Genomic DNA, 23,790 nt, shown 5'->3' with positions numbered 1-23,790 from the left:
CTCAGGAAATCCCCCCCTCCCGGTAAGGTAAATAACTGGACGCCCCTGAGGGGAATTGCACGCATGCGCGACTTGGCGGCAAAGGGCGGGAGGAGGCGCGGCACGCAGGCGCAGTGACGGCGGCTGGAAAGGTCGTTCCGGTGCGGTGGCCCATGACCATGGCGGCGCCGTCGGAGGGGGCCGGAGCTCCCAGCGGGAGGTGAAGGAGTTGGTGAGTGGGGCAGCGCCGACCGCAGGCTCGGTCCCGCTCCAGGTATGGGGGGGCTTGGACCTGTTGGGGATGATTCAGCAAGGTGGATGGGCTGATTAGTGCAAGTTTTCGAAGCAAATACTTGAGGGGTGGAACGCTTCACTCACGCATGTTGCTTCGCAGGCAGGCTAACCTTCCTGTGGCGGCTTTAACATCTCTCCCAGGGTCTTATATTCAGGTTCTGACATGTGCTTCACATTTTGTGTACAGTGAAATCCCAGAAACGACGGTTTGCCAATCGCCAGTTGATGTTTTTTTTCCACTTTGGGCTTAGGGATAAGTAGTAGATCTTCACACTCTTCAAAATATTAACTTCTACCTGTGAATAAAGACTAGTTCTCAGATGAAGAGAAACTTGCTTTAATTGCTCAGGGCAGCACCAGTGTCACTTTTGTGCTCGAGTTCACATTGTGCCTTTAAACAACACACAGATGCTGGAGGGGCTCAGCAAATCTGGCAGCATCTATGGAGGGAAATTAATAGTCGATGTTTATCCTGATGTTGCTTGAGATTTCCAGCCCTGCAGAATTCCTTCTGCACTAAAAACAGCTTTTTGACTTTGCAGGAGAACAACAGGCTGAGCTGTAGCTGATGCTTAAAGCAAATGATTTATTGAGTATCTGAAGCAATAGTACAGATGCATTTAAGGGGAGACTGGATATATAGAATGGAAAAGTGTGTGATGAGTTATGTTGATGGATTTGAATGTAGAATAGACTACAGGGTGACCATAGATTGGTTGGATTGAATGGACAATTACTGGATGTCTAATGTATTTTCAATCCATTGCAGCCAGAAATTACTCTAGAACAGTTGAAAGGGATTAATGTATTATTTTCAAGTGGACATTACTTATTAAATGCAGGATGAACCTGAATACCTCAAAGTTGGATGAATCAACAGGCCAATACTGTATTACATTCTCCAAGAAAGGACCTAATTATTGTACAGTTAGAGATAGACTTGGCTAACTGATAGACTATAAGGAGGAATGGTTCTGAACTCATAGACCTTGGATTGCAAGTGTTTCTGCTTCATCACTAACAAAAAAAATCTTGATTTTTTAAAATATTATTGGCTCTGCAGGATGTCTTTAATCTCCAAGGTTGTTGAAATTTAACTACTGTTTTGCATCGACTAACTAGCAGAGATCATAGAGTTGAGATAAATTTGTTATTTTAGTTTTGGCCATCAGAAGCTAGTGGGAATGCCATAAAGGTCAGTAATTGGGCCCTTGGCTCCCAGTGGAGCATAAACCATTGATGAACTTGCCTCGCCATCGTCCTCCGAAGTCAAGTGGTATGTTTTGACGTCATCAATGCTTCTGCAATCCATTGCATCCACTGTACAGGGGATTGGCCAATACAGTTTCTCCAGAGCCCTGTTGGCCGACCTGGCCTGTTTCCACTTCTCATGACAGGGATGTAGGGTTGGACTTTGAGAGGCAAAGATCAGTACAGGGGTTTCAATCTGTATTAAAGACTTGGATGCATGGTACACTTAGCTGATGGAGCTGTAGCCTCACAGCACCAGAGATGCACAGTCAATCCAAATCTCGGGTGCCATATATTCTTCATGCGAAGATTTTCTTCTGGACTTCCTCTTATATCCCAACAAAGTGTGGATTGATATGTTAACTGGACATCTTAAATTTCCCCTGATATTAGGTGAGTAGTAGAACCTGATGTGGGTGTTAATGAGAACAAAAACGTAATGTCTAATTATAAATGGATGATGGGTGGTCAGCACGGACTTGGTGGTCCAAAAGGCCTGCTTCCTTCTGTATGACTTAATGAAGAGACTAAGTATACTGCAGGCGTGTTTTCTGATTTTAAAAAGTTATGTAGTGAAAATAAATTGTTAGCAAGTTTTGATGATCATGGCCAGAGACAAGGATCTGATTGATTATCACAGTTACACCAAGTAATTGGGAAGGCTGGTGGAATGTTGGACTTTATTGTAAGGATATAAAATGTGTAATGGTTAAGTTTTAATATAACTGTACAAGGCAGTGGTGGGACCACACCTGGAGAGCTATGTATTGCTTTGGTCTCTTTTGATGTATAGCCATTTAAAAAAAAAATCTCACTATGGTTATTCCTGGGATCAAGTTTAAAACATGAAGAGAGGTTGAGCAGATTGGGACTATAGTCATTTGAACTTATGAAAGTGACATCTAATTAAGGCACGCAAGATTCTGAGAAGGTTTGACGGAGTGGGCATTAAGTTGTTTCCCCTGGTGGGGTTGTCTCCAACTGGATGGCATTGATTCAGACAGGGAGTTACTTACTCACTTAAGGAGATGAGCAATTTCTTGGACTATTTGGAGTGGAGATTCTCAGACACTTGAACTACAGTGCACCTGACCAGTAGAGGGAAAGTGCTTTTGAAAAAGGGTTAAGATCAACCATTAACTTGAATATTGCTGCAAGCTTGAGGAGCAGATTGCTTCTTACTTTAGGTATAGGATGACCAAACTCTAAACTCTACTGTTAGAATTGTCATCTACCAAATGAGAGATTAAACTGGGCTCTACTAATCTCTAATACAAAAGTTCCATTGTTACTGATTTGACTCATCTACACCCATCCCATTTCAATCATTCCTTATTATATGGGTAACATAATACTGTTTCTTCTGTGAGGTATTTAGTAATTTTAGTGCAGCTGGCACAAACTTTTGGCAGATAGTATTTGAAGTGGTGATATTTGCATGCAAGTTGTCAAGTTTTGGGTTGATGTTTGGGAAATCTAACATGTCTATCAAAATGAAAATTCTGAAGGTTTGCCAAGTGTTACAAAATGGACAATTCATTTTATGGGTGGATTAATGTTTAAAGGCCTGAGGGGATAATGTTTTGCTGAATGCGTAAGCTAAGAATGTAAAGTATCTGATTCAATGTGATTCAGATCCAGTGTGATCCTTTAGTATGATGTTTGGATTATCTTGTTTTCAAAATCATTTATTGTCACTGATAATACGACATGAAATGTTTTGCAACACAGTACAGTGCAAAGACAAATCTATAAATTACAAAGTTCAAAAAGTTTGCTCTCTTTTTGTCCTCAAGATTCATTCCAAGTATCAATAAATTCAACTTGTATGGTGTTAATGTGCCAGGATGCTTCACAGGTTTGTAGTCAGACAGAAAGTAACATACAATGTGTGGGTGATGCAGGAAGAAAGACCAAAAGTTTGGACAAAGATGAAGGTTTTAGGAATTAGAAGGCTGGGAGAGTATACTTTAGGAATATGACTGTACTTGCAGTAAAATCTCTCAAAATGACAAATGTCATGACACATGCCAGTTAGAATAAACCTGATTCTGATTCTAATGTTTTAGTTCAAAGGAGGAGCGTACATGAAGCAAAGTTAGGAGATAAGGGAAAGATGCATACATGGAGGGCATTGGCGATGGGACATAAAGGCAACATTCAAAGTCCATTGTGCATTTTTGCAATTTTGTTAGATTGAGTCATTGTGTGTTTTCTATTGCTTGAGGGGTTCTGTGTAGAGCTATTCATTGCACTGAGCACATAGCAAAAATCTGATCTAAACTAGGAGGCTTTTGAAAAATTCTTTTAACCCACTGATCTCTACCACCAGTGAACTGATTTTTTTCTTAAATGGTGACATAAATGTACTTTGATAATAAATTCTTTGAATTCAAAGGACTTGCTGGGATGCCAGACCAACTTGTTACTGAGAGCAAAGATCAGTGAATATGACATTGCTCTTCCTGTTTGCCTCTCTAGAAAGTGCTTTGTTCTTTAAATTAGCCACCATCTATCTCGGTCAGGAAGATGATAATGTCAAAACATCCAAGTTCTTACGATGGTATTCAGAAATGTGTGCCAGCTCTGTAGCTGAGGGTGGGACTGTGGACAAGTGTGCACCTGGAGTGCAGTGGAAGTGGTGCCATGTGTGAGGTCAGGGTCAGGAACATGAAACTGGGTGGGAGAGACAGAAACAAGGAAGGAAGCAATGGTTATAATAGGATTCGAAGGTACTCAAGCCAGCGGCAGTATTCCATGATAACCTTGGATAACTTGCCAAGAACTTTTCTAGTATTTAAAACAAATGCCTATCATCCATATAACAACTGCCTCAGCTTTTTGGTACAGATGTATACCATTTCATCAGTTTTGCCCTCTTTGAAGCATCTGGTTTTCAACTGGACTTGCCATATCTTCAGAGATGGGTGACCCTTCAGATTTCTATACTGTATCGAAATGACAACTTAACGATGGGACGCTCCCACTGCTACGTAGGAATCAGACCTTTTCTTAAAATGTGGCCAATCCCATGACTGGCTGAGACATTGGATTTCCAACATGGGCTGTGTCTCAGTATATTTAAAGCAGAGGTTGACGGGTACTTAGCAGGAACGTCAAAGGTTACGAGGTAAAAGGTAGAAGAACGGGGTTAGAAGGAAAATAAATCAGCAATGATTGAATAGCAGAGCAGACTCTCCCATATAACCCCCTATTTTTTCCTTCATCCATGTGCCTATCTAAGAGTGTCTTAAATGTCCCTAATATATCTGCCTATACCACCACTCCTGGCAAGGAGATCCATGCACACACCACCCACTGAGTGCTGGAAATGATGATGAGGCCTCCATTGACCATAGATGTTGCACAAGCCTGAACAGTGCGATATGGAGAGCAAGCTGTTGCCCATATAGCAAGCTCCCCATCTCCATGCTTCTAATGAACCCAAAGGAATGGTCTGCTTTGAGGTCCAAGTCCTTAGGAACTTCAGCTCTGGATTTTTACCTCTGGGTTTACTTCCAAACCTCCATGAGCAGGTATCGCCGCAAGGCAGCGGAGGTTTGAGATCAGAGTTTTCCTTCTTGTAAAAGAACTGCCAACCATGGCTGATGAGTCCTTTCTGCCTGAAGTGACTGGTTTTAAGGTGCCAGTAACCCACTGTTGCTCTTTCTCCTGCCAGTCAAAATGGTTCAGCTGGGCTTGGTCATCAGAGGATATTTGAGCTGCATGCCATTGGGAGCATTTAATAGGTAGTAGAAGCTTATCCCTTCTACCACCCCCAGTTATAACACCATTGGGGAACCAGCTGGAAAAATGGCAGATGGAATTTAATGCAGACAGTTTGAGGTGTTGCACTTTGATAGGACCAACCAGGATGGGTCTTGCATAGTGAATGGTAGGGCACTGAGCAGTGCTGTAGAACATGGGGATCTGGGAATACAGGTCCATAATTCATTGAAAGTGGCATCTCAGGGAGATAGAGTCATAAAGAAAGTTCTTTGGTACATTGACCTTCATAAATCAAAGTATTGAGTACAGAAGATGGGATGTAATGTTGAAGATGTACAAGCTGTTGGTGAAGCCTAATTTGGAATGTTGTGTGCAGTTTTGGTCATGTACCTACAGGAAAGGTATAAATAAGGTTGAAAGAGTACAGAGAAAATTTGCAAGGATGTTGCCTGGACTAGAGGACCCGAGTTATAAAAAAGATTGAATAGGTTAGGATTTTATTCCTTGGAACATAGAAGGTTATAAGTAGATGTGATAGAGATATACACAATTCAGGAATATGGATGGGGTTTTTTCCACTGGTGTAGGGTGGGATTACAACTAGAGGTCATGGGTTAAGGATGAAAGATGAAAACTTTAAGGGAAACACCAGGGGAAACTTATTTGCTCAGAGGGTCATAAGAGTGGAATGAGCTGCCAACACAAGTAGTGCATGTGAGCTTGATTTCAATGCTTAAGAGAAGTTTGGGTAGGTACGTGGATGGTAGGGGTATGGAGGACTATGGTCCCAGTACAGGTTAATGGGAGTAGGCAGTTTAAATAGTTTGGCATGGACTAGATAGGCCAAAGGGCCTGTTCTTTTGCTGTACTTTTCTTACTCTACAGCATTCACCCCCACCCCCCCCCCATACTTTCCTCCAATCATCAGGACTGTAAAGGAAGGAAGAAGAAGCCAGAATAAGAAGGGGGGGGGGGGAGCGGAGTACAAGCTGGAAGGATGTAGATGAAGCTATGTAGGAGTTATGGAGGGTGAAAGTAAGAAGCTGTGAGGTGATGCCTGGGAAATGAAGGGACCTAATATAGAAGACAGGACAATGATAAAAAGGGAAGGAGAAGGGGCACCAAGTGGAGGTCATAGGCAAGTGAGGCGAAGAGGTGAGGGGGCAGAGTATGGAATTGAAGTGGGAAGGGAAGGGGTAAAAACGACCAGAATTTGGAGAATTTGACGTTTGTGCCATGAGGTTGGAAGCTACCCAGACAGTATGATGTGTTGCTCCTCCAACCTGAGAATGACCTCATTGTGGCAGTAGAGGAGGCCATGATCCAGGCAAATTGTGTCATTATAGCAATTTTCAAATGTGGATTTATTTTTGATTTCTAATTATGCTTTGTGAACATACCCTGAATTCTTGTGATGTTTTTTCTAAGGGTTCTAAGATGGTGGATTCTTGTACCTAGATATATTATTTATAACAAGTGTAATGGCCTCTTTATGTTTCACTGCTAAGGTAATGGTTTCTCTATAGCAGCAATGTTTGGGTAATTACTAGAGGTAATGGGGCTTTGGAATGTATGCTGTCCAATGAGAGGGATGTTGTTCTTTCTTGTGGGTCTGGGAGCAGGAATTTCACGGTCTTTTGCTGGGGAGAGATGAGGCGAGAAGACGCGGGTGCAGAGAGATGGTAGACCGCCGGACAGAGTGAACTTGGAGTGAGGGTCAGCTACACTCAGAAAATGTCAGGGAACAAATGAACTGAACCATGAGCTCCAATGCTGCACATTAGACTGTTTCAAGAGAATGAGCCCTTCATTTGTTTCTTTACTAACCATATAGTCAAATTAAGAATTATAAAGCTCAATCATTTAATCATATATTATGTACTGCTTGTTATTTCGTAGTACTGATTTGTAATGGGGACACATCACGCAGCATCCACCTAAACACGATTTCTTAAGTTTGGCCTGGCTGAGGGCTGTCTTCCCATAGATTAAGCTGCTAGCCGAACAGGGAGTTACACAAGAAAAACACAGCAAAACCTGGAGCTCCAATTTCAATAATGAAGAAAGAGCCTAGCTTAGGAAATCTGATAGACCTGGCACACAGCAACGTTCAGGGAATGAATAGATAGCACCTTGTCTTGGTCACAAGTGGATTTGAGCTTTAAGTACTGGCATTGTGCTGTGAAGAAAGAGTGAGTGGTCTGAGCTTGTGCTCTCTGACATTTAGAAGGATGCAAGGTTACTGCATTGATGCATGTGATTCTGGAAGGATTCTACAATGATAAATACTTAAAGATGTTTTGTGTAGAATTAGAGGACAATTTCTCAAAATAAGGAGTGTCTCCTTGAGAGATGATAAATTTCTTGTTGGGTTGTGAATCTTTAGAATTCTTCAAAACCCACCAGTCTGAGTACAATTGAAGACAGGGATAGATTCTTAGACCATAGTGGAGTCACTACCAAGGATCCAATAACAAAATTAAGTTGAAGCCAAAGATCAGAATGACAGAACAACTTGGGGATCTCTGGCTTGTGTCTGACCCTATCACTTGGGTGCTTTGGGGTTATTTTAAAAGTGCATAATATAGTCTTGCAAGCACATTTACAAAACTCATTTCCATTAATCTGGTCCTCTTGAAGATATATTGGTAACTTAGATGTTCTGCGATACTACATTTTCAAATGGGTGCAAAACGTTGTTTATCATCTTTTAATGATCACTGCTAAAATTTTCCTTATTTTCAGTGGTGCGAAGGTTATGAACACCAGTGAATGTGACTGGATCTTGACTCATTTTTGTCCGGCTTGCACACACCAACCACGGAGGGACAGATTAAGCCAACTGTGTGCAGAGTCACCATTTATCTTCAGAGAGATATGTCTGGAGATACCTGCTTAACATCACCTTGTCCTTCCTCTGGAGCCAAACCCAAGGCCATCAGCTTTAAAGGAGGAAGCATGGGAAACAAGTACATAAGGTTAAATGTTGGAGGCTCGCTGTACTATACCACTGTTCAGATTTTAACCAGGCACGACACCATGCTGAAGGCAATGTTTAGTGGAAGAATGGAAGTACTGACTGACAAAGAAGGTAAATCCATTTTTATGGGTTGTTTTAGAAGGCTTTTAACTATTTGTATTTGTCCAGCACCCTTCACATTTTTGGGGAATCTCAAAGTGCCTCAGTCAATTAAAATACTTTTGATGTGTTATCAAAGGGAAACCAGTCTGTGTAGAAATTTCCCACAGAGATTGGTCATCACCATGGAGTGACCCAAAAGCGTGATTGTAGCAGAGGAGAGTTTCGTAACGTATTAAACTGTGTGGGAGGAGTACAAAGCCTTTTAATCCTTTTTTCCCCTAAGATGGTCAATTCTTGGAGGAAAATTGTGTCTTCCCTAGTGCATGAAATGATGCAAACAAAAATTATTGGAAAATAATGCAGGAGGTGGTTTTAAAAACTTTGTGATTTTTAAATGGAAGTTTAGTGCAGTTTTTTGCAGTTACTGATTCCTCCAGTGTATTAATGTACTGATTTATTCTTAGAACAGTCCAATATGTTAGTGTGGTAATGACCATTTACACAGGATAGACTTGAGTTAAAAACAGTTATGTCTCTGCAAGCAGCCAAGTGTTACACCTAACCCTACACCACCTCCCTCATCTCCATTCAGAGCCTCATAGTCCTTCAAGGTGAGGTAACACATCACCTGCTGGGGTCGTCCATTGTGTCCGGTGTCCCCTATGCAGCTTCTATATTGGTGAGACCCTTCACAAATTGGGGGACCACTTCGTTGAGCCCTCTGCTCTCTCTGTGGAACTTCCCAGTTGCCAAACATTATAATTACGATTCCTGTTCCAGCATGTTGGTCCATGGCCACCTCTGCTGCCAAAATGAGGCTACCCTCATGGTGGATAAGCAACACTTTATTTTCTGTTGGGTAGCCTCCGACCTGATGTCAATTTCTCCTTCCAATAAACAAATTCATCTCTCTCCCCCCCCCCCCCCCCCCCCCCCGGGCCCAATTCCCCAGCTGACCTTTTTACTATTTCTCACCTGGGGTACACCACGCCCCCCCTTCCTCTTTCTCCTATGGTCCACTCTCCTCTCCTATCAGTTTCTTTTTTATCCAACCTTTGATCTTTCCCACCCACCTGGCTATCACCTTCAGGCTAGTCTCTTTTCCTAACCCCCACTCCCCCCAGCCACCTTGTTATTCTGGCATCTTCCTCTGCTCAGTCTTGAAGAAGGATCTTGGCCTGAAACATCAATCGTTTATTCTTTTCGATAGATGCTACCTGACTTGCTGAGTTTTTCCAACGTTTTATGTGTGTAACTGTGTCTTATTTTTGCATGGATTGGGAGGTTTAAAGAACAATCATGGGATTATTTGGCACTTAGAGTGAGAAAATAGTTAAAGTCATTAAATCATCATACAAAGCTTCTAGACCCATAGATTCTACAATTATGCAAACTTATTACAGTGATCAGTCATTGTTTGCAGTCTGTGGAATCCGGTGCACAAATACATAATGATACATATTATACAGATTGCTGTGGTTGTAGGAATGATAAGGTTCCTCACCATGGAAACTGGAAAGTAGATACACCATATCACATTTAGTTGCAGTTTTGGGGTTAAAGCTTTGGAGGAAGGGAAGGTTTTAAAATATCCAGAGGTGAGGTCCTAAGGAAGTTGTTGTCCTGTTCTGGGCCTTAGTCTGACCATTTTTCATCCACTTAATCATAAAGTTGTATGAAAAAGGAGCCAATCCATTAGTTTTCACGTCACAGCAGTGAAATGCCATCTCATTGGTCTAGTGGTGTGCACTTATCTTAACTCAAATTAATTTAAGAAACCTGTCAGTTTAATTCTTCGCTCTTCAGGAACATTATCCCAAAATCTGTCCCATCAAACATTACCTCTGCTCATGTTGTCTGCTTCCATCTTGCAACCATGCTTACTTGATAAACAGTTGCCCCTCAGTATTCACTGCCTGGTTTATTTATTTTTATTTTCGAAATAAAGCATGATAACAGGCCCTTCCTTGTTGTTTAAATCCTTTGATGGATAGATCTATATCCATTCAGACTTTACCAAATAAGTCGGCCACTTATATCAATTCTTTTTTGACTGACTCTGGAATTTTTGATATTTGGAGATTTCTACATCCTAAGGACAAAGAGATTTAATTTTTCTCACGTTTGTCATTCTTACTCGAGAATTGACTACTTTTTCATTGACTCTCATCTTATTCCATCTGTAATTGGCTGTAATTATGACATTATAGCCATCTCTGATCATGCTCCGCTGAAACTTTCCATTAAATTAATGGACACAACTCCTAGTATTAAGTATTGGCGATTTGATTCTACCTTACTGCAAGATCTGGATTTTATCAAATTTATGAAGGAACAGATTGATTTCTTCTTCTCAACTAACTCCACGAATGAAATTTCCTGTGGAACACTTTGGGATACTTTTAAAGCTTATATATGTGGACAGATTATCTCCTATTCTGTTGGTTTGAAAAAACGTATTAAGAATGAAACACTTTTATTGATTGAAAAGATTACAGAAATTAATAAGAAATATTCCATCGCTCCTAGTAAGGAGCTTTATAAACAAAGAGTTGAACTTCAAAAGGAACACAGTTTATTACTCACGTCTTCGATTGAAAATCAATTAATGAAAACCAGAAGTAAATTTTACATACATAGTGATAAATCGGGTAAATTGTTAGCTAACCAACTGAAGAATGCTTTGGTTAAACATCAGATTATTAAGATCCGTAAACAGAATGGTGAATTGACAGTTAATCATGATGAGATAAACAAATCTTTTCAAGATTTTTATACTTCTTTGTATCACTCTGAATTTCCTCATAACCTTTATACCATGCATGATTTTTTAGGGAAACTGAATTTTCCAAAACTATCATCTGAAGAACATTTAATATTAGAAACACCTATTATGGATGCAGAAATCAAAGGTGTTATTTCCACAATGAATTCCGGAAAAGTACCAGGTCCAGATGGGTATACAGTGGAATTTTTCAAGTTTTTCTCCTCTACTGTTTCTCCTTGGTTGTGTAGGGTTTTTGAAGAAGCAATTAGATTGGGTAAATTACCACAATCTTTTTATAGAGCTTCCATGTCTTTAATATTGAAAAAAGATAAAGACCCTACTGACTGTGCATCCTATAGACCGATATCCCTGTTGAATGTAGATTCCAAGATCTTTTCCAAGTTACTGGCATCCAGGCTGGAGAAGGTATTACCTCAAATTATCTTGGAGGATCAAACTGGTTTTATTAAAACCCGCTACTCTTTTTTCAATGTTTGGAGATTAATGAATATTGTTTATACACCTTCACGTAACACCTCAGAATGTGTCATTTCATTAGATGCAGAGAAAGCATTTGATAGAGTTGAATGGCCATATTTATTTACTGTGCTGGAGAAGTTTAATTTTAATCCAACATTTATATCCTGGATTAAATTGATATATCATACTCCAGTAGCCTCGGTTTTTACTAACAATCAAAGATGTCCCTTTCTCCGTTTATTTCGGGGTACCAGGCAAGGCTGTCCTCTTAGTCCATTATTATTTGATATTGCCCTAGAACCTTTGGCAATTGCTATTAGAGAATCACCTAACATTTTTGGCATTACTCGCGGGATGGATATACATAAAGTATCACTATATGCAGATGACTTGTTACTATACATTTTTGATCCTGAGAAATCTATTCCTGCAGTTATGTCATTGTTGGCTCAATTTAGCAATTTTTCTGGGTATAAATTGAATCTTAGTAAGATTGAATTGTTTCCCCTAAATAGGCAGGTTCCAATATATGGAAATTTATCTTTTAAATTAGTTAATGATTATTTTATATATTTAGCGGTTAAAATCACAAAAAAAACAAGTATTTATTTAAGGTTAATTTTTTACCCTTAATTGATCAGATTAAATGTTTGTTGACTAAATGGTCACCATTGTCTTTATCATTGATAGGTCAGATTAGTACTATTAAGATGATTATTTTACCTAAGTTTTTATATATTTTTCAAACGGTACCAATTTTTTTTCCGAAATCCTTTTTTGACAATGTTGATTCCAAAATTACTTCATATATATGGCAGAATAAAAACCCTAGGTTAGGTGAAAGATATTTACAGGTCAAAAAAGGAAGGTGGATTGGCAGTGCCAAATTTTAGATTTTATTACTGGACAATTAATATTCGATATTTTAAATGTTGGTTAAGGGATTTGGATTTATCTCCTAGCCCTCATTAGGTAAATTTGGAAGTTAAATCTGTACAAGGTTCTTCATTGGGTTCTATCTCAGGGACTTCTCTTCTTTTTGCGTTTTCTAAATTACATAAACGAATTGACAATCCGATAGTCAAACACACTCTACGTACATGGTTTCAATTTCGGAAACTTTTCGGGTTAAATCAATTTGTTTTAGCAATTCCTATCGTATCCAATTTCTTTTTTCATCCCTCTGTTATAGACAAAGCTTATTTAGCTTGGAAGACTAAAGGTACACTATGATTTTCTGATTTTTTTTTGGATAATTGTTTCATGTCTTTTGAACAATTATCTAATAAATATAATTTGCCCAGATCTCATTTTTTTTAGATATTTACAGATTAGGAACTTTTAAAATACTGTACTTCCTACCTTTCCAAATCTAGACTCGATGGGTATTTTGGAGAAATTGTTAGAACTAAATCCTTTTCAGAAAGATGTAATATCAAATGTTTATAATATAATTATGAAAATATGTCCAGAGGCCTTTTATAAGATTAAGAATGATTGGGAAAGAGAACTTAACTTTACTATCCCTTTTGAGAATTGGGATAAAATTCTTCAATTAGTTAATTCATCCTCTATATGTTCTAAACATTCATTGATACATTTTAAAGTTGTGCACAGGGCTCATATGTCCAAGAATAAATTAGCTCGTTTTTATTCTCACATAAATCCTATATGTGATAGGTGCCATTCTGAGATAGCTTCGCTAACTCGTATGTTTTGGTCATGTCTGTCCTTGGAAAAATATTGGAAAGACATTTTTGATACTATTTCCACAGTATTGAATATTGATTTACAACCTCATCCTATTACCAATGGTAATAGGTAATTACCAATTGGTTTACCAATGATGAAGCCAATTCATTTATCTCCCTCTGCTTATCAGATGATTGCATTCCTAATATTAATGGCTAAAAGATCTATTTTGTTGAATTGGAAAGAAATTAATCCCCCACCACATTTCATTGGTTTTCTCAAACTATGTCATGTTTGAATTTGGAAAAGATTAGACGTGTCATATATGACCCTCCTATTAAATTTGAAAAGACCTGGAGGCCATTCATTCATTATTTTCACATGATGTAATTTGACCTGGTTCCAATCCTATTTTTTTTCCACCTTTGGTTCTGATTTTATATAGGTAGAGAGGATCGGAGTTGATGACACTGTTGATTTTTTGTTTTTTCTTAGATACTATAAACAGCCCATGTGTTTATTCTCTTTTTTTCTTTTTTTTATATATAATTAGTGGTTATTTTGTTAGATTAGTTCTTGTTCTTTTTTGGAGTATATTTTTTTTCTTTTTCTTTTTCTGTTTTTTTCATATTGATATACCCAGTTTTTTTTGTCCTGTTTATATTATATATTTGTGTCATGTATGATTTGGGAAGATGTAACTATAGGGTACTTATTGTTTATGTATACTTTTATGCTCATTTTAATTTTTTAATCGCAATAATTGTGTATCAAGTTTATCATGTTGAAATTAATAAAAAGATTGAAAAAGAGTGATAACAGGCCCTTCCAGCCCAACAAGCTCCCACCACCCAATTACACCCTTGTGACCTATTAACTTGTTAACCCATTTGTCTTTGGATTATGGGAGGAAACCGGAGCACCAGGAGAAAATCCACGTGGTCATAGGGGAATGTGCAAATTCTGTGCAGAAGGTGGCAGAATTGAACCCAAGTCACCAGCACGGTAATAATAGCTGCAAGCTATACACCGACAATTAACTTAGCGTACTCAAAATGCTGGAGGAACTCAGCAGGTCAGGAGACATCAATGTAGAGGAATAGAGAGTCAGATGATGTAGCGGTTAAGAAATTTGCCTGCTATCACAACAGGTTAACAGTAGATGTCATTTCATTGGCTCTTCACTCAACCCTGGAATAGCTGGACAGCCAAGTTGCAAACATCAGGATGCTCTTCATTGACTACAGCTTGCCATTCAATACTATCATCCCCTCAAATCTAATCAATAAGCTTTCAATACCTTGGCCTCATTACCTCCTTGTACAACTGAATCCTTGATTCCTTACTTGAAGACGCCAGTCAGTTCAAATTGGTAGGGACATTCCTCCTGTCTGCATTAGCAAAGTGCCATAAGGCTGTGTACTTGGCAATCTGCTGACTCGCTTTATACTAATGACTGAGACTAAGTACAGCTCCGATGCCATATTTTAAGTTTGACACCACTGTTGGCTGAATCAAAGGTGGTGACGAGTCAACATATAGGAGAGAAATTGAAAATCTGGCTGGTGCCACAACAACAGCCTCTCAATGTTAGCAAAACTGAGGAGCTGATTGTTGATGTCAGGAGGAAACTGGAGGTCGATGAGTCAGTCCTCATCAAGGGGATCAGAAGTAGAGAGGGTCAGCAACTTTATATTCCTCGTTTATTATTTCAGAGGATCTGTCCTGGGTCCAGCACAAATGGCCATTACAAAGAAAGTACGTCAGCACCTCCACGTAAGAATTTGTGAAGATTCAGCACATCATCTACAACTTTGACACACTTCTGTAGATGTGTGGTGGAGAGTATACTGACTGGTTGTGTCACGGTCTGTTATGGACTCAGCAAGGCCCTTGAATGGAAAAAAAATCAATGGATACAGCCCAGTCAATCCAGCTACACTGAGTGTTATCATAGGAAAGCAGCATCCATCTTCAGGGTCTCCCACCATCCAGACCATACTCTCTTCTCACTACTGCCATCAGAAATAAGGTACAGGAGCTTCAGGACCTGTACCGCCATGTTCAAAAACAGTTATCACCCCTCAACAATCAGGTTCTTGAGCCAGAGGAGGTAACTTCACTCGCCTCTCTGACCTATTCCCACAACCTATAGAATCAATTTCAAGGATTCATCTCATTAACTTTGTTTATTTATTGTCTTTCTGTATATGCATAATTTCTTGTCTTTTGCATATTGTTGGCCTTTTGAGTGCAGTTTTTCATTGATTCTATTGTGTTTCTTGTACTTGCTGTGAATGCCTGCAAGAAAATGAATCTCTAGAGTTTTATATGGTGACATTATATGTGCTTTGATAAATTTGCTTTGATATTCTAAAAGTTTACACGAAGTGCAATGATGAGAAGCATAAATTGACTGGATAGGCAGTGACTTTTTCCAGGATGAATATGGTTACTACCCGGGGCCATAATTTTAAAGTGATCGGAGGAAAGTATGGGGGGGGATATCAGTTGGCTGCCATGAGGAAAGATACTCAAAAGTAGGGGATATCAGAGGTAAATTTGTTAGTGGTGAGTGCATGGATGGTGGTAGAGGCAGATGCATTAGGGACATTAAAGAGACTCTTACATAGGTACATGGGCAATAGGAAAATGGAGGGGTATGTAGGGGGAAAGGGTTAGATTGATCTTGGAATAAGTTTAAAAGGTCAGCACCACATCAAGGGCAAAGTACATGGGCTGTACTTTGCTGTAGTGTTTTATGAAGTGCAGATAAGGGGTATAAAGAAATATTGGAAAATCTTATCACCAAGCGAGCAATTGTGTGAAACCTAGCAGGCTGTACATAATGGATTTTAATAGTTTGAGTAGCTTTTTGTCAACAGTGATAAGTTTGCATTTAAATAATACAGTTGTTGGAGCCTTGCTTTCATGTGTATAAAAGAAAATTGGGACTTAAATTATTCTTGAATAGTACTCCTTTAATTTGCAATATTTTTTCTTTTTTAATATGTAAATATATTTAAAACATCTTTTTCCACACAGGTTGGATTCTTATTGACCGTTGTGGGAAACATTTTGGCACCGTCTTGAACTACCTGAGGGATGACTCAATTATCCTTCCAAAGAGCAGGCGGGAAATAAAGGAACTATTAGCAGAGGCCAAATATTACCTTATTCAAGGCCTAGTGGATGTCTGTCAGACAGCTTTACAGGTAATTTAAAAAATACTTGGTTTTAACTTTTAAATGCTAAATATAATTTGTCTTTTTTTGTGAAGATGTAAAATATTTTATGTCCTGATAGTAAACATCTTGTGAAACTTCAACTCTAAAGTCTGTTTAAGCACCAAATGCCAGATGAAAGCAATATTACGATGTTGTATACAATGAAGCTTCCAATGCTTTCATAATGACAGACCACACCCTTAACTTCACTGTAGTATGACTGCTATATCAATGAGCATTTTTGTTTGCTGTGTATTTGTCATATTCAAACCTCAAATACAATGACTAATGATGGGAATTGTTGAACATGGTTCTGCCTCTTTTTGCATAAGATTTTGAGCTAATGAAGAGTGAATGAAGGATTTCATTTGAAGTTGCAGGCAACTTGAGGTCCAAGCAAAATAATATTAAGCCATTGTGAAATCCATTTGCCTTGTTATAAGTTACTGCATTGATTTTTTTTTTGCAAAATTAAACTACGTCCATTTCAGAGGATAGCGACAACATGTGAGGTAAACATTTTTTTAACACATTGAGTTCCTGGAAGATAGTCCATGGTGGGCCAAAAGGTCCTGTTTGTGTGTGTGCGGGTTTTTTTTACTTAAAATATCAGGCAAGCTGATGCCAGACTTCTTCAATGGCAGATAGGAAATTTTAAATTTGGTTTCATTAAGTAAACTTAGGCTTTCAAGCAGCATTAGGGGAAGGAATCTGTCGCCATTTTCTCACATCTGGTCAGTATGTGGCTCTTGATTCTTATCCAGCTTCTGAAGCAGTTTAATGAACCATTCAAACTAAGGGCAGTTAGGAAATGGGAATAAATGTTGTCCTTGAATGATGCCCACATCCTGTGACTGGATTTCTTGGAATAAAGCCCATTGCAGGACATAACTGTTGTAAAAGGTAAGAGAAAGAAGGCAAATCAAGCAGTGTCTGTAATTGTATTTTACTATGACCTTACAAACGTGTAGATGGTCACTGAGACTGAGTACCTATGAGATTAAATGTTCTATAAATTCTCCTTTTTAAACATAGAAAAACATCCTATTTACTGGAATCTCAATCACTTTTTTTTTACTGTTATGAAACCAAAGAGTTGAAGTCCAAGCAACACACAAAATGCTGGAGGACTTCAGCAGGCCAGGCAGCAACTATGGGAAAGAGACAGTCAATGTTTTGGCCCATTGTCCTTGATCAAGACTGGAGAGGTCGGAATAAGAAGGTGGAGGGAGAGGAGGAGGAGGAAACAAGGTGATAGGTGAAACTGGGGGGCGGGAGTGGTGAAGTAAGGAGCTGGGAAGTTGATTGGTGAAAGATACAGGGCTGGAGAAGGGATAATCGAATAGGAGAGGACAGAAGGCCATGAAAGAGAAAAGGGGGAGGAGCACCAGCGGGAAGTGATGGGCAGGCAAGGAGTTAAGGTGAGAGCGGAAAAAGGGGATTGGGAGGGGGGGGGGGGGCACATTACCAGAAGTTCAAGAAATCGATGTTCATGCCATCAGGTTAGAGGCTACTCAGAATATAAGGTGTTGCTCCTCCAACTTGAGCGTGGTCTCATCGCGACAGGAAAGGAGGCCATGGACTCACATGATAGCATGAGAAGTGGAATTAAAATGGGTCACCACTTGGAGATCCTGCTTTTAATTCCACTTTCCATTCTCATTCCGACATGATGACATGAACATCAATTTATTGAACTTCTGGTAATGTGGCCTTCCCCCTGACCATTGTCCATTCTCATTTCCCCCTCTCACCTTATCTCCTTACCTGCCCATCACCTCCCTCTGGTGTTCTTCCTTTGTTCCATGGCCTTCTGTCCTCTCCTATCAGATTTCCCCCTTTTCCAGCCCTCTATCTCTTTCACCAACTTCCCAACTCCTTACTTCACCACTCCCACCCCACCCCAGTTTCACCTATCACCTTGTGTTTCTTGCTCCCTTCCCTCCACCTTTTACTCTGACCTCTTTTTTTTTACCTCCAGTCCGGATGAAAGGTCTCGGCCCAAAATGTCGACTGTGCTCTTTTCCATAGATGCTGCCTGGCCTGAAGAGTTCCTACAACATTGTGTGTGTTTTGCTTGGATTTCCAGCATCTGCAGATTTTCTCCTGAGTTGAAGTCCTGCAGCTGGCAAACTCCTCTCTCAGCAAGGCACTGAATGTTGCACCTCACGTGACCCAGGATTAAAACACAATTCTCTTGTCTTGGGCAGTGGGAATATTTTCCACATTTGCTGTACTTGGCTAAAGTCAGATTTTTGATCACCATAGCAACCACATACCATTGTCCTTATGAACAAAAGTTTGATGACTTTCTTCAATTCTGAAATAACGATTTGATCTTCTTTCAGGAAAAGAATGAATGCTGTGAAGTTGCTTGCATGATCCCCATGATTACCTCTCTCAAGGAGGAAGAAAGACTTATTGAAAGTTGCGCTAAGGTCACAAGACTTGTCCTTTTTTAATATTGGAAGATTATATTTTGTCATATTTGATTAGTAATAACTAACTACCTGTGTTCTTTATTAACAGCCTGTTGTGAAGCTGCTACATAACAGGAGCAACAACAAGTATTCCTACACTAGGTATGATCTAGAATGCTTCAGATTGTGCTCTCACTTTAAACACAAAATGGTCCTGTTGTGCTATTGTCTTTATTTTTATTTAAGTGATGCAACATAGTAACAGGCCTTTTCCAATCCAATAAATCCATGACGGTCAATTAACTAAGTAAAACATATGTCTTTGGAATGTGGGAGGAAACCCACACTGTCATTCTGAAAACATACAAACTCCTTTTAGGCAGCAGCAGAATTGAACCTACATCACTGGCACTGTAATTCCATTATGCTAACTGCTCTGCTACACTACCGTGCCGCCCAAGAAAAATTAGCTTGTCATGTGCATGGGAATATACAGTGAAATGTGTTGTTTTGTTTCAATGACGAACACAGTCTAAGGATTGTGCTGGGGCAGCCTGCAAGTGTTGTCATGCTTCTGGTGCCATCATAGGATGCCCACAACTCACTAATCGTGCATCTTTGGAATGTGGAAGGAAACCAGAGCACCCAGAGGGAAACCTATGTGGTCCCGGGGAGAATGTACAAACTGCTTACGAACAGTGGTGGGTATTAAACCCGCATCACAGGCACTGTAAAGTATTACACTAGCTGCTATGCTACCATGCTACTCCCAGTTGGGATTCTAAATTTTTTTTACTTTGAAATGCATCTAGCACTTGAATGCCAATACAGCTTTCAGGAAATAGTTGGAAAATGGTGGAAAAGCAAAATGATGTAAGGTTTAGTTCACTTTTTAAGATGTCTCTATAAAGCTTTTACAGTGTAAAACATGGAAATGAGATCAGGTGGCCTTTAAAGGCTGTTAACCATTTGCTTTTCAAGCAACACAGCTTCTTGCACTGGCTCCCAGTGTGCTATTTACCAACCGCTGTAGGTGTATAGTTGTCAATCAGAATCACGTTTAATATCACTGCTGTGGAATTTATTTTGCAGCAGCAGTACAGTGCCACTTATAAAATGTGCTATAAATTACAATAAGAAATGATTTTAGAAGTTAATATGTAGAGCAGAAAACGGGCAAGATAGTGAGGTAATGTTCATGGGTTCATTGTCAGTTCAGAAATCTGAGGGCAAATGGGAAGAAGCTGTTCCTAAAACTCCTCATCTTTTGGGCAGTTCTGTTCCAAAACAGTTAAATATTTTTAAACTACTTTTTCCCACCCTCACATCATTTACTTCCTGTCCTTTCCCCACCCCCACAGTTCTTAATAAATTTTCCCATGTCACTTTTAAAGAATAAAAAAATTAAACACATTCAGTTAACTGGGTGATTGCCATTTAATTGGGATGATTACATCTATTGTCAGGGTGCAGGCTATGCAGATGGAGGAAAAACTGTTGAATGGTAAATTTGCTTGCATAAGAAGGATCTGACCTGTGCAAATACACTGAAATCATTTGGATGTAATGCTGTATTTTATTTCTAGTAACTTTTATTTAAATCATGGGTCTGATTTGATCTTGCAATCTCATTATGCATCTGCTACTCTTACACGGATGTAAACATCAATTTAAGAAAAAAGTCAATAACTGACTATTTGAAAGTTACAGGAGCATACACTACTGCTAAAATAAAAGAACAATACCATAATCATACCTCCTCCTCTTTGACAAATACAAGGTTAGACCAAAAAATACTTTTAAATTTAGTAGAAGGATATTTAGACAGTGATATTCAGGCCCTGATAATTTGTATCATTGTTTAAAGTTTGAATTTTATTGTTGCAGATGCTCCTGTCTCATAATTAAATACTCAATCAGAATGTCAAGATCTGTTTGGATCAATGGCTTGAGATATATGCAAGCTGATTCAGATATTGATTTTGAACTTAGTTTTGTGGCCCAAGAGGTTCTGTGATACAGATTTTCCCAAACCACCAAAGTAAATCTTACTTGGGTGATTAAGTTTCAAACTACCATAATGCCCTAAAAGTTCATAATCATTTTTGTTTCCAAATTATGCATGTAGTCAGTTTTGTACATTTTGTTCATTCTTGTTTTTATTCAAACTAAAATTTAAATCAAACTAAAATTTAAACTTTGAATGATACTTCATTTTCCAAGTTAGAACTAAAAAAATAGATTTGCTTCAGCTATTATAACTTGATGAAATACTCACCAAGCATCAAACCAAGTTTTCATGATCTTACCCACAAGGTGGTAAAAGGTTTCAAACAACTGCATTGCTGTTGTGCATTATCACCAATTATTTAAATTGGGTTTTGTTTATTCAGCAACTCTGATGACAATTTGTTAAAGAACGTTGAACTATTCGACAAACTGTCCCTGAGATTTAATGGAAGAGTGCTTTTCATGAAGGATGTCTTAGGAGATGAGATTTGCTGCTGGTCATTTTATGGACAGGGTCGCAAGCTTGCTGAGGTTTGCTGCACCTCCATTGTGTATGCAACAGAAAAGAAACAGACCAAGGTATGTGAGGAAAATAATCACAGTCAATAAGCCTTTTAATAACATGAAAGTTGATATTTTCTGTCTGCTGTATTTTGAAATTTTGCTTATAAATATCTAAATATGGTGCATTGATTTGATGAATCCTGTCTTGAAGGATCAGTAGCCAAAGTGCTACTAAGTTGAAATTGCATTGTGACATGGTCTTTTATCCGGGAAGGGAAAGCAGAGTTAACAGCTTTGCACGTTATCGAGACTATTCCAGAGTTCTCCAAGCCAGTGACATTATAACATTTGGATGCAGGATTTCAATAGTCCTTGTTTAAATAATATTCTTTTGGTGCTGGTAGATGGTTGTAGAAAAATTTACAGGAACAAACTGTTGCAAAACATTTAATGGCTTGTGCCATCTGACACTCAAGTTCATCTCCAAGTCAAGTAGCTAAGTCTGCTGAGTTTTCAGACAGATTAAGTGGTATGTTTTGCCGTCGTATTTGTATGTGAAAGAAAATTTAAATTGATGTACAAAATTCTCCACCTGGAAGTTTGCAACTTTAACTTCAGTTTTCCTTGTGCAGGTTGAATTTCCTGAAGCAAGAATTTATGAAGAGACATTGAATGTCTTGCTTTATGAAACACCACGTGTACCTGATAACTTGCTGTTAGAGGCTACTAGTCGGACATCTGCTCAAGGGTCACACAGTGAAGATGAAGAGGCGTTGGAAGTTAGAGATCGTGTGCGTAGAATACATGTGAAAAGGTACAGCTCATATGATGACAGACCCCTTGGACACCAGCCTGCCTATAGAGACTAAAACTAACCAGATTCCTGGGTATGGCAATAATTATAATTTTAACAAAAACAAGTACTAATGGTTACCACTGTGCAGATCATGGATTATGAAGATAGCTGACTGATGGCAGAAGGGAAACCTGAATGCTTTTAAGTTTAATTTGATATGTTTGTTCTGTTACTTTGATTTTTCTCCTTCTGGAAGAAATTGTCTTAAGTGGAACTGAAATACATCCTAAAACTTGTGCATAATTTTCCTTTATTGTAGATGATTTTTTTATTGATGTTTGGCATATCCTGGAAACCTGAAATCCAGATTGTTGTAACTTATTACAACACCTGACTAGCTTGTGACAATAGGGATTCAATAGTAATGCCATTGAGTTGTCAATCTGTCATGCCCATGAACGTTTGAGAGAGAAGTCAATTACCACCAAACCCCCCAGCTGGCAGCAGCACATTTGCAGCAGACTATGGAGGCCTTTAATAAAGTGCCCCACCTCTTTTTTTTCATTGTTACTTTAATTTGGATTCTGCCCTTGTATCACAGGGAAATCCAAATGTGTGCCTGAGCAGACATAAAAATGTCTGCCCATTTTTATACTTGGCTTGCTTCCTTGTTCTGAAATCATCAGCATCTTATTACATGTACTTTCAAGGCTAACGAGGAAGTACTCATTTATACCAATTGACCATTGGAGTATTTCAGTCAAAAGTTGTTGTATGCAAAAAAGATTTTTTTTGGGAGGTGAAGTTGAGGGAATAAGAAAAATAATTCCCATTTCTTACAGCTCCTCGCCCAAAGTATTATTTCAAGTTGCTAATTGCAAATTAATTTTTCTCACACCTAATGTTGGTTTGGTTAACAACATTTGGGATTTAAGTACGTTAGAATTTTGGATAGTTCTGAAACATTCCACTTGCTACAAACCTCACAGAATTGTGGCAGCTTGTGTTTGTGCTGAAGTATTTCATGTATATTTAATCCGGTTTGTTCAGTTTTCTTGTTAATATATTGTATGGGATGATCCCTATTTTCTCCTTTCAATATAATGGTAGCACAGCTGTGCAGGTGAAAATTTATTTTGACTGGACCAGAATGTTAAATTTCTGTTTTTGTATTTATGTACTTACTGTTCTTCTGGACTGGGATGCTTAAAGCTATTTTGTTCCATATAGTACAAAATAGTGATGTGTCTAACATTTGCCTGAAGTAAAATTGCAGTTTGTTTACTAATGTAGTTTTTCGTGAAGTTGTATTTAAATAACGTGTAAGTGGCTCTGGCTTTCAACCAGAGAAGTTTGTGTTTGACAACTGCCAGTAAACATTGTAGAATATTGCCATGCACCAGAACTGTCCTCAGGTCAGAGATAAAAAAACTGGCAGAATTTATTCTTATTCAACTCTCTGCCCTATCTTCCCACTCTATCACATCATCTGCTGTAATATCGGACAGCTCTGACCAACTGAGGAGGGGGAGGGGGATAAAATAAACTTTTAGAACTGA

The 23,790-nt window shown here is 38.8% G+C and overlaps 1 protein-coding gene across 2 annotated transcripts; it reads left to right on the top strand.

The window, feature by feature from the left end:
* Positions 1 to 85: 85 nt before the first annotated feature.
* LOC132396081 (BTB/POZ domain-containing adapter for CUL3-mediated RhoA degradation protein 2) lies at positions 86 to 23,790 on the top strand. Of its 2 annotated transcripts, none has more exons than XM_059973466.1 (7): positions 86 to 211; positions 7,999 to 8,344; positions 16,320 to 16,489; positions 18,850 to 18,939; positions 19,031 to 19,083; positions 21,315 to 21,510; positions 22,068 to 23,790. In XM_059973466.1, the coding sequence occupies exons 2-7, from the start codon at positions 8,131 to 8,133 to the stop codon at positions 22,302 to 22,304; spliced, it is 960 nt and encodes a 319-aa protein (XP_059829449.1). In that variant the 5' UTR covers positions 86 to 211; positions 7,999 to 8,130; the 3' UTR covers positions 22,305 to 23,790. The 2 variants fall into 2 exon arrangements, with proteins under 2 accessions (XP_059829449.1, XP_059829448.1); XM_059973465.1 differs by having other exon boundaries at positions 101 to 253.

This window comes from Hypanus sabinus, chromosome 6 (assembly GCF_030144855.1).
Source record: "Hypanus sabinus isolate sHypSab1 chromosome 6, sHypSab1.hap1, whole genome shotgun sequence".
NCBI classification, from domain to species: domain Eukaryota; kingdom Metazoa; phylum Chordata; class Chondrichthyes; order Myliobatiformes; family Dasyatidae; genus Hypanus; species Hypanus sabinus.
The sequence above is the reverse complement of the archived record's forward strand: the minus strand, read 5'-3'. Positions and strand labels throughout refer to the sequence as shown.